Here is a 12,328-nt window from a genome sequence, read left to right as displayed (position 1 = left end):
CAACCAGTGCATTAAAAGCAGATACTGTAATTTTTTTGGGGGGGCGGTGGTGGTTCAGATAATCAACGTTCTACTGTAGTTGTTTTTTTTTTTTGCAAAATATCCTGTCGGTGACCATGTCATCAAGCGTCAATTATATACAGAAAAGCAAATCTCTTAACTACTATGAGATGTTTCTTATGATAAAATCATCTGTTCTGTAGAACCAAATGCCAGAAGTACAGGCCAAAATAGAAACAAACAGCCATACAAAATAGAAACAAATAGGGTCACACCAAGAAGCATTATTTTTTTACATGCTAAGGAAAAAACAAGTGCTCCTCCAGATACAACCTAAAATATTTAAACTGAGTTAACATTTCAAGAAGACTCTTCAACTCCTTGCAATTCCTACTTAACCTTCCCTTTGGCAGCCTGTACACTTTTTTCTTACTGGAAATTTCCAGTTCATAAATTCTATGCCAAGACATCAACTAATAAAAATTGACAAATGCCCCAGTTTCTATATCAGATCAGAATTCCCATAAACAAGAATAGTCAGGTCACACACATATATGCCACTTAGTCTGCCAGTCAAAGTCCATCTGATACGTTCGTTCAAAGAAACCCAGAACTGAACCTTTGATGACACTCCCATTCTATAAGTCTAACCTGCTCCAAATATCTGGCGATAATACACATCTTTCTGTTTTATTAAAAGACTTCTGAATACAGAAATATTCTTTGTACAACTTCCAACTCTCATCACCTGCTTCAGAATCCCCACACCAACACCCAAACACATCAAAGATACCCTTAATATCCACAAACAGGTCACTATACTCCTCGACATATTTCAGAACCCTATATAAGAAGTCTTCAACTGATTTACCTTTCTAAAAACCAAATTATTTTCCTGAAGACATATTCAATTCTTTATATCTAATCATTAGCTTTCCAACAACACATTCACAAAATTTGGCCAAGGGCAATAGGCTGATATGACCCTAGATTACCAGACCTATTATCAGAACTCAATATCACTCTTGTTTTTGTAAGGCTTTATGTGTAAAGCATGATCTTTTATTTGCAGCACCATGCTGCTGATTTTTGTTTGCTAGTGCCATTGTACTTGCTTTCATGTGAGTCATAGCAAGAAATTTAATTTTGAACAGACTGCAAGCAGTACCAAGCACACATTGGTGCCTCCATAGCCAGGTGTGTAGGAGCAGCAGTACGTAGCACACGCGTCTTGATTAGACAGGGGTTCGAGCCCATGACCATCGCATATCCCTGGAGCAACATGGCCTTAGTTGCTAATGCTCCTAAAAACCAAATAACAAACAAACGAACAACCAAGCACACAAGTGTAACTTTTTTTGTAACTAACATATTTGTATACCTTTAATTTCTGAATGGTCTAGACCAGAGTTCTGTCAACCATATGCACGTAGGAAGGAGGACTGATTTTAAAACAAAACACATCTAGAGAGCACAGAACTGTGGTTATTTTCCAATATAAATATGGTCACATTTCAAATGATTCAAAAAGGGGTTTTTTTTTTTTTCCTGTTCAGCAGGCACACAGTATCAAAAATTCTACTGACACATGAAGGCACCTCCGTAGCCAGGTGGGCAGGAGCAGTAGTGCATAGCACACGCTTCTTGATTAGACCGGGGTTCGAGCCCGTGCCCACCAAATACGGAGGATACAGAACGGTCAAGGAATGACCACCGCATATCCCTGGAGCAGTATGGCCTTAGTTGCTAATGCTTCTAAAAAAAAAAAAAACAAATAACAAACACATGAATAAACATAAATGGATATATAGCTACAGAATTTATGACATGGTAACTATTTTACAGAAATTTAACTAATCAGAATGTCATCAATTAAGAGTTAGTAAGCTTGAAATGAACAATCAAAGTTTTGATAGTAGTTGCAACATATGTTTTTAGAAACAATCAGTTTCATAATAAGTTTAGGTGATATACTAACATTCCCCTAATAGAAATGCTGTGAATTTGGAACAGCAGCATCAATTCTTTTAAAACTTTGATGATAATTAGCAATTTAACTCATTCCTGCAGTGCATGTCTACTCTTAAGGTAAAGCCTATTGCACAAAACCCACTTCACAGCTGCCTATCACACATTACATTTCTTCTAAACAGCTACTCAATCTGTACAAACCTAAATCCACCCTACCATGGAATACTGTTTCCACATCTGGGGCAGTGCCCCATAATCCCCCCCCTCTCTCTCAGGCTTTTGAATTCCATTCAAAAGAGGTCAGTTAGGTTAATCAATGACCCATCTCTCAGAAAATCTCTCCACCTCATAGATGTCCTGTTTCTGCTGCATGTCTTTTTTATAGATACTTCCATAGGCACTGTTCTTTTGAATTGGCTTCTATAATTCCCCTCTCTCTTCAAAACCAGACCGAACACATGCCACATCCAGTCAGCGTCCTTTTACTGACTTCAAACTCACAGAACCAACTTTTTTTCTTTCTCATTTATTTCTTTAACTTCTGTTTTCTGGAACAACCTCACTTCGCATATATTTCCTGAAAATTACAATATAGAGAAACTCAAGTCTAATTGAAATGTGTTTATTCATTTGTAGTATATGTCATTTTTTTCTGAATAATTATATTATAAATAAAAATGACGAAGATGCAAGTAACTCAAAATTCAAGGACACAGAAAATTTAGGGGGAAAAAAAAAATCATTAGTTCAATATTTATCTTGAAACTGATTTTGGAAATTATATAAAAAGTAGTTTGGTTAATGTACATTTTATCTTAAATTACAACTTATATTTTTATGAATAAATCTCTGTTATTTTGCTGAAATCGTTGTAAGTTCTGAATATGTATACCATAAATAAAGATTTGGATATAAAAACATCTTTCATCTTCTAAACTTTCAACCTACACAGAGTACTAAGTACTATAGGTTCTAATACCTTTCATATTTGAAGTTTTCATTAAAAAAAAGGGGGATATGACTGCCTTCTAGGGGTGGAACTAGCTAAACATTCTAGAATGCCTAGGCGCCTGATATGCCTCCAAAATCAAAATAACTTAGGCATTTATAAATGAAGAGTTTTCTCTCTCTTTATTTAAAATAAAAGTTTCATAAAGTTATTGTTTGTGTACAAGTCTGAATAAAAATCAAAAGCATGTAGGTTTAGAGCATTTGTGAATATCACTGTGGCTCTATTTGTCTGTGTGCCTGTGTCAATAATTATAGGAATACTGCAATATTAAAATATCATATTCAAAATTACAATGCTTAATTTATAAAAGAAATGCACAATAAACTGATTTTCACATACTGCAGCCACATTGTAAAAGTTATTACAATTACAATGTGGCTTTTAAAAGTTATTACAAGCCACATTGTAATAACTTTTCACATTGTAAGCCCCTAATTAGAGATATTTGGTTTAAATTTTTTACTCAGTCAAAAACACACGGTAGAGGGGATCTAGTAAAATTACTGTTTTCAAGAACTTGTTCCCCACTTTACGACCATTTCAACAGCCAGTAAATACATACACAAAACTTATTCATTACAGTTTACCTTTGCCTAATGGCCTCTAGTTTGTCAGGGTCAGTTACCAAGACCTGAACACCAAGGTGCATCTTGGCTTTCTGAAGTCCAAAATCCAAACAAGCTATCTTTGCATTTGTGATGCTTTTATTCATGGCTATAACATACACACACAAAAAAAAAAAAAGGTCATTAATTTCTTTTCATTTTTCTTGATCATACAAAACTTAATTTTTATATTCATTTACCTTTTGTACATCATAAATGGTATTTTGTGTATTCTACTTATATTTGTAAAATAATAAGAGAAGTTTACCTCGATATAATACATAGAACATTTCCATATGATACTCTCCAGCAATTAAAACGAAAAAATCGAAAATCTTACATTACAGTAAAAAATAATTAAAAATCAATTGAACACAATTAAAAATCAAATGAACACAATTGTTCATTTGTGTTCAAGGAAGGAAAATCGTTTTGCAATTTTTTCATTAAATTTCTTTTAATTATTTTTTACTGTAATGTAAGATTTTCGATTTTTTCATTTTAATTGCTGGAGAGTATCATACGGAAGTGTTCTACGTATTATACTGAGGTAAACTTCTCTTATTATTTTACAAATATTGATATCAACGTAGAACATATTGAGCATTACAGCTCTGGTTCATACTATCAAATTCTACTTATAAGTAGAGTGGACTTTCATTCTACTTATACAAACAGAGTGAAAGTCCACTATTTTGACAACTAAGAAAATCATAAAAAAACTGTTGTATATTAACATTTAATCTTTAGACTAAAAGCATTCTAGGGCAAAAGTCTTAGTTACGTGGGAGTTTACTGACTATGGGTTAGTGCAATTCAGTCACTTTTAAATAGATCTCATAATGTAAAGATCTTCACAAGTTGCCATGATATTGTACTACCTTAAATAAGTAACACTTCGCCATCCGCTGAGAATAAGTAACAGCTGTTACTTATTCTCAGACACCCAGACAGCACCATTTCAAGGCGTTTTGGCCTCTCTTTCATGGGTGCAGGTACCTTAAAGTTGCAATCGTGACAACTCAGTTATGAACTCATAACTCCGCAATATGAGAGATGCCCGATTGGTGTGCAGTAATTTAAACTAAAACATTCTACAGCAAAGGCCTCAAGATACATAGGAGTTTACTGACATACGAGTTAGTACAATCGCATCATTTGAATACATAGCAAACTACCCAAAGTAGGTAAATGGCATCATTTTACAGTAAACTTTCAGAATAACAGCGCCTTCGGGGATACAAGGTGCCATATTTTGATTTTTCTGTTATCTAGAAAGTTTTTTTTTTTTAAATATATTAAATACAGAAATAATGAGGATAATAAGAAATAGAGAGATTAAGAATGCAATTTTATTAACTGCACAAAAAAAAACAAAAAAAAAAAACATAAACAAACATGTTGATGATTCAATGTTATATTCTGCCATTAATACACTTCTGCTTATGCCCAATTCTATTTTCTTTATTATATCAAGTTTAGTCTACACTTGTAGCACAGTGGTATTGTCCTTCCCACATCAGGTGGAAAAGGCCCGGGTTCCAATCCTGTCGATCACGCGAGAAACTTTAATGGTTTTTTTTTACTCAGTGGCTGAGTTGGCCTGAGGCATTGATAGAAAGATTTTTTCCCCACAGAAAGTGAGGGTATTTCATCCAGTAAAACAAGCAAATCGATCAGAAAACGCCTGCAATTTACAGACACAATAATACACATGAGTATATGAATTAACTTTCCAGGTCCTTGACGTTGTCACAGACATTCTCTCAGATATGCCACACAAGCTGTACTTGCTACCTGGGAGTCTAAAATGCTGATGGAACTAATATCGGGGTGACATTCAAGTCAAGTGGGGCGAAGTTCGGTCTGTGACAGCCAAATCCTCTACTTGCACCTTCACAATGGTGGCACTGTAGTAATCCTGGGTATAACCTCCATGCACAAGCACATTGTGGGCGACCACCCAGGTGTGGCACCCGCAACACATGGAGGAATACTAGGAAATACTAGGTGGTAGATGACTCATCAACTGGTGCAATACCAACACTTTCCTTATTGGAGGCTTGAAGTGGTGGAACCCATGTTTAGTCGCCAGAGCTAAGTTCTGGTCAACCCTTCCCCATCTCTTCTATCATGCAGTATGACTGATGACTTTTGAGGTTATGATGAACATCATGGCAAGATCCAATCTTCCTTACATTTTGAGGGTATAGCTCAAAAGCGGTCTTTGCAGGCCAACCGCTAGTTAGTGCACCGGACCGAACCTTTGGTAACTCTTTAGGAGGCTTCCAGATCAGTCAGATCAGTTAGATATCTTGCTACCTCAACTCTGCCAGATAGTGAGTGGAGGGAGTCCGAGTAGTGTGTATGCGGAGGGCATTGTCAAGGCCACGTTTTGTCAAGGATCTGGGTATATTCTTACCATGTGTATGCCAAATCCAAAAATTTCAATACTTCATAAAGCATGTCCCCTCCCACTTTTCCTTACTATTGAATACACCATGAATTGTCAAACTAATAGAGTAAGCTTATCTGCGAAAAGATCTAAACCTCCAAAACACTTCCAAGTTCATTTCACAAATATATGTGGTCCCAAATCTAATGTCAACAATGTCCATTTCCACTTGCAGTCTGCCAAACCCCACGTACTTTTTCTGACAGAATCTTAGTTATTGGATGATTCAAATACTGCTCATCTCAGTTGCCAAACTATTCGTGGTATGATTCTTTTCGCCTCAAAGGTGGTACTTGTGCATATGTCCATTCAGATATTCCCTGTCAGAGACCGGGTAATTTGGAATCTCCTATTTTCGATCTTCTCTGGCTTAAAATCTCTCTATCTCATTGTGTCAAATTCATCTGTTGTCTCTACCATTCTCTCAACTCCACTAATCACTTGGAGCTCTTTGACCTCCTCTCTTTACAACTTGACTTTCTCCAGTCCAACTTTCCTAACAGTGAAATTTCCCTGGTGATTTTAATGTTCACAACTCCAGCTGGCTTCCGTTTTCTAGTCACACCGACCCAGCTGGTCAAGATGCTGAGGATTTTGCAATTACTAATGACCTTGCACAGATTTTTCATTTACCTACAAGAACACCAGACAATCCTAACCATACAGCCAAGAAGCTTGATCTTTTTCTCATATACAACCCTTCTAAGTACACAGTCGAAGCGAGTAGTCCTTTAGGAAAATCAGATCACAACTTGGTGACTGTCTCTTCTCCAAAGGAGCCGTTATCTCGTGGCTATTCCCAACCTCGTATTGTTTGACATTACAAGAATGCAAAATGGGATGACCTGACAGATTTCTTTTCTTCTTTACCTTGGTCGGATTACTGTTCCAAAACTTCTGATGTCAATGTTTGCTCAGATCATGTCAGTGAAATTATTCTTGTAGGAATGGAATCCTTTATCCCACACTCCACTTTCAAATCTTGTCCTTTATCTAAACCTTGGTTTTCTAATAAGTGTGCTAAGGCCATTCAGGAGAAGAATGTTGCATATCATAATTGACTTGTTTCCAATTCTTCAGTTTCATTTTCTGCCTACACCAAAGCTCACAACAATTGTAGAGCAGTTTTTAATCAGTCCAAACTAGATTTTGAACTGGCTAAAAGTAGGAAACTTGCTTCTTGCCATAATGGTCGCCAAGCATTCTGGTCTCTTGCCAAAGCTATTGGTCGCAACTTTTGCCCATCTCTGCTCTCACCTCTATCAAAACCAGATGGTTCTGTTGTCAATTCAGCTAAGAATAAAGCTGACCTGCTAGCATCACATTTTTCTTCCAACTCATGTATTAATGATCTTGGTAAAACACCTCCCACCATTCCAACATGCTTCATTCAATGACTCCTGTGGTCTTCCGTCAAAAAGATGTCAGAAGGATTTTGACGAATCTTGATGATTAGAAAGCTCCAGTCCTGATGGTATTTCTCCACTTGTTCTCAAAACCTGTGCTCCTGAACTTACTCCTGTTCTTTGCCGCCTTTTTTCACTTTCTTATTCCAAAGGTGTTTTTTCTTCTGCTTGAAAATTTGCTCATATCCAGCCAGTTCCTAAAAAGGGTGACAAATCCCATCCAATTATCGTACCATTGCAATTACTTTTACTCTTTCTAAAGTAATGGAGAAATCAATTAACCACCAACTCTTAAACTACCTAGAAACCTTCTGTCTGATCAAAGATTGCCGGTATGGATTCTATCAGTGTCGGTCAACTAGTGATATTCTGGCTTATGTTACCATTTATGGATAAATTCAATGGAAACGTTCGGTGAAACACAAGCAGTTGCTCTTGACATCTCAAAGGCTTTTGATCGTGTTTGGCAAAAAGGTCTTCGAAACAAACTTCCATCTTATGGTTTTCCAACTGTTTTTTTGTAATTTGGTTATCCAGTTTTCTCTCTAATCACTCACTGAGGGTGATGGTAGATGACTCACTGTCTTCTCCACTAATGCTGGTGTCCCCCAAGGTTCAGTTCCCCCCCCCTCTTTTCCTCTTGTATATTAAAGACCTTCTTTCATCGACTGGAAATCCTATCCATAGTTTTGCCAATGATAACACATTGCATTCCACTTTCCATTTTGAGAAACCTTGCCCTGCTCAATAAGCTTCAACTTCTTGAATATCTGCTACCAATTCCTTAAATGCTGATCTCCAGGTAATCTCCAGTGGGGCAAAGACAACTTATCTTTGGTGACAATCCGATTTCTTGGCAAAATGATATGTCTTTTGGGGATTACCCTGACTTCTAATCTCTCCTGGCACAAGCACATTACAAATATTGCTTCCTCTGCATCTAAAAAACTTGGTTTTCTCTTTCACTCTCGGCGTTACTTTTCTTCCAAACAGCTGTTCACTCTGTACAAATCGCAAATCTGCCCTACTGTGGAATATTGTTTCCAAATCTGGGGCAGTGCCCTCAAAACCTCTCTCAGAATTCTAGATTCCATTCAGAAGAGGGCAGTTAGGTTAATTAATGACTCCTCTCTAACAGAGTATCTGCAATCGCTGTCTCATAGACGTACTGTTTCTGCTGCATTCTCTGTTTCATAGAATTCTCTCAGAATTCTAGATTCCATTCAGAAGAGGGCAGTTAGGTTAATTAATGACTCCTCTCTAACAGAGTATCTGCAATCGCTGTCTCATAGACGTACTGTTTCTGCTGCATGCTTTTTATACAGATACTTCCATGGGCACTGTTCTTTCCCCGCTCTCTCTTTCAAAACAGTCCGAACACGTGCCGCCACCAGCCATTTACTGTCCAACTTCAAACACACAGAACCAACTTTTCACCTTTCTCATTTATTCATTCAACTGCTTTCTTGAACAATCTTCCTTCATACATATTTCCTGAAAATTACAGTCTACAGAAGTTCAAGTCTAATGTCAACAAATATCTTTTTTTGTCATCTCATCCCCCAACCCAAGCACAGTACTAAGTACTATAGTTTCTAATACCTCTCGTGTTTGGGGTTTTCATAAATAAATAAAAAAAAAGCAGTCAGAATACGTTTCAAAACTTGAAAGCATGGAGATATTGCTGGACCACCTACTAAATGCTCAGTCTTAGATAAATCTGTGTATACTTGTTATCTATTATTATTTTCAGCACTGTGAGAAACATATATCTGTTGTAAGATAAGAAGTGGAAATTGTTTATGCCACTATAGAAGTGAAAGAGGTATATTAAGGAAAGATGTCTAGGGAGGCTCAGAATTTATAATTTTTGTAGAGATGCAGTTGGTATCTATTCCCCATTCAGCAAAGAAATCTTCCAGTCCAATTCCAATTGGCTGATTCTCACTTGGTTTGTGATCATATCTAATACACTGTGGACCAAACAGTATTTTCCAGTTTGGGTGGGTAGGTAATTTCTGAATTTTTGACATATAAAGAAACAAGAAACAGTTTGCTTCAAATTTGTAGTGGAGGTCCCATTACTGCATATAAGCTGTGGAGGTTCTAAAAGCTCCTAACACAGTGCCTTTTGATGGATGACTTCCAATTTAAGAAGCACACTGTCTGGTTGAAGCATAGACTGGTGCACTATAATCAAATTGTCACCTAACGAGGGATTTATATAGGTGCAGCAGTGTACATCTGTCTGCATGCCAGTGCATAGATGAAAAAGACCTAAGGATATTAAATTTTGACAGACAAGTTGTACAGAATGTTGATAATATGAGCTTTAAGATTTAGCTTCGAGCCCACTACCAAACCTAGGAAAGAAAAAACTATTAAACTTAGACATTATTCAAATTAATAGATTAGATCTACATGCATTACAGAATATAAATAACAGCTGATATTTGGCTCGCTACATGAAATCCATTGCAGTTTGTCCAAGTTTCAATTTCACTATATGCCAATTTTAACTGTCTTTCAGCAACAATCAGAGTCTGGGTTTGCCAGGAGACGGATAAGTCATCAGTATACATCAACAGTTGAAGGAATGACTAGTTATATTATCCACTCTAATGGCAAAGTGTGTTGCATTCAAGACTGAACCTTGGGGGATTCTTTCTTTTTGTACTCAGTTGATGTTGCTGTCCCATACCAGACATGAAAAGCTCTTAATAAGAGGTAACATTTCTGACTGATAAATCGGAAATGTTCCTTTTTTTTTAAAAGAGAAGGAACGTGTTAACACATTTATTAAAATGGAAGATTATTTTCACAAGCAACACAAAACAAGAGGGTGGGCTGCAGCTGGACAGCTGTTCCAGAAACATAGGAGACCAAAGAATTTTGAGATGAGTTTGCCATCTTATAACCTATCAAAAACATTTTGAAACTATTAAAAATGTATACCAATGTTATTTTTCATTAAAACACCATCCTAACTTACCTTGGGATGCAACTGTACAGTTTAATGCATAACCAGAAACTAAGATGCTTTCTCGAGTACTGCGACCATGGGCCTTGAGCACATTAACTGCTTTGATAGGATATTTAAAGCCTCCTTTACCATCTGATATTCGTACTGCCATAGAAGCATCAACAACCATGTTAGCAAAAAAATCAGCATCACTATTTCACATTAAGGCATATTTTCGTTTTTGATTCACACAATACCCATGAAAAATATGTTACAAGTATCAAGTTTACCACAAACACATTTTTAGTTTGTTTCTAATGATATGACAATCTCCCAATAATGGCAATCTCTACAACCTTGACTAAATATACTTGTTACTCATTATTTGGAATTCACAAAGACAAATAAAGACAACTACTTTAAATGAAAGCAATTCACCCGTGTTGGGTTTAGAATCTATTTATTACTAAAGTCTAAAAATCATATTTCACATGTTTTCTCCTCTTTTTTATTGATTGAAATTCTGCAGTTGCACCACCGTCACAAAAACAAAGGACCAAAACTGAAAAATTCAATTTGTCAGTTGGTCCTTTTGTGAAGCAGAAAAATTAGCCTCTATAAATAGTCTGCATGGAACAACTACAGGTTAGAATATTTTCAAAGAAGCTGAGAAAACACTAATTCAGTACAACCTGAAGTGGAATCTGCTGAGATGTGTTACAACTGATGGTGGTAAAAATGCGTGGAGCTGGAAAAGGTTTAGTTCAACAAATTTACGAAGCTTGTGAAAATGAAAGACATTTAAAGCCGATCATTATTCATTATATTATTCATCAGCAGGTACTTTGCGGAAAATATTTGAATCTATCATGTGTAATTGAACCAGTAGTGTCAACAGCAAACTTCATTTGCTCTCGTGGACTTAACAATCGTCAGTTCCATTAATTTGTCAGAAATAGAAGCTGAATATCCTGACTTGCCTTACCACACAGAAGTTTGATGGCTTAGCAGTGGTAAAGTTTTATTGCGATTTTTTGAGCTCAGGGCCGAGATTGAAATTTTTCTGAACGAGAAGAACTGCCCTCAACCACTATTATCAAACACTGAATGGCTATGGAAATTAGCTTTTGCTGCAGACTTGATAATGTATCTTAATGAATTCAGCCTAAAATTACAAAGCAAAACAGTGCTTATATGCAAAACTTACACTGCGGTAAAGTCATTTTGCCGACAACTAACATTTTTTGAATCACAAGTAATGTTAAGCTGCTTTATACACTTTTTGTGCTGTCGAAAGCTAAAACAAGTTGGACATATATATATTTTGTATTTAGCTAAGGATATAACTAATTTAGCACAGTGATCATTACAGTATAGCGTAATTTGATAATATATATCTCAAACTTGATAGCTAAAGTATAACATAAAACTTTACAGCGGTATACGTAGTAGCATTAGTTTAGTATAGTACTGTATAGTCAAGTATAGTATAGTAAATTAATCAATTAAATTTATTAATTTTCATTGTTAATTAATTAAATCATATTTAAACAGAAATCGTGCCCAGACTAGAGCAGCAAAGCAGCGTACACAAAGTAGCGGGAGTGCTATGGCTCGGGGGAGAATCGAAGGGGGCGATTCTCCAATACATCACAGCCTAAAGAAACGTACAACTTGTAAAATGTTTAAAGAGTAAGAATAGGTTTATGTATACTTGGATGTACACCAATGTTAGGAGTATAGTAAATAAATTTGATGAATTTGAAGTGCTGGTCAAGACAACAAAACTGAATATTGTTGAGATAACAGAGATGTGGTGCCACACAGATATAAGCAGTGCAAAATTGGAATTTGGTGACTACAATGTGTACAGGAAGGATAGATAGGGTAGAAGGGGTGATGCTGTTAGTTAAGAAA

The 12,328-nt window shown here is 36.2% G+C and overlaps 1 protein-coding gene across 1 annotated transcript in view; it reads right to left on the bottom strand.

The window, feature by feature from the left end:
- Window positions 1-12,328, bottom strand: part of CCT1 (chaperonin containing TCP1 subunit 1) — a 184,686-nt gene that overhangs the window by 88,149 nt on the left and 84,209 nt on the right. The window contains exons 6-7 of the mRNA XM_090375994.1: window positions 10,442-10,623; window positions 3,571-3,697 (exon numbers count right to left, since the gene is read on the bottom strand). Coding sequence (XP_090232120.1) covers window positions 3,571-3,697; window positions 10,442-10,623 — 309 coding nt within the window. The remainder of the gene's footprint in view (window positions 1-3,570; window positions 3,698-10,441; window positions 10,624-12,328) is intronic.

This window comes from Mastigoproctus giganteus, chromosome 6 (assembly GCF_048544385.1).
Source record: "Mastigoproctus giganteus isolate SK-2022 chromosome 6, ASM4854438v1, whole genome shotgun sequence".
Lineage (NCBI taxonomy): Eukaryota > Metazoa > Arthropoda > Arachnida > Uropygi > Thelyphonidae > Mastigoproctus > Mastigoproctus giganteus.
The sequence above is the reverse complement of the archived record's forward strand: the minus strand, read 5'-3'. Positions and strand labels throughout refer to the sequence as shown.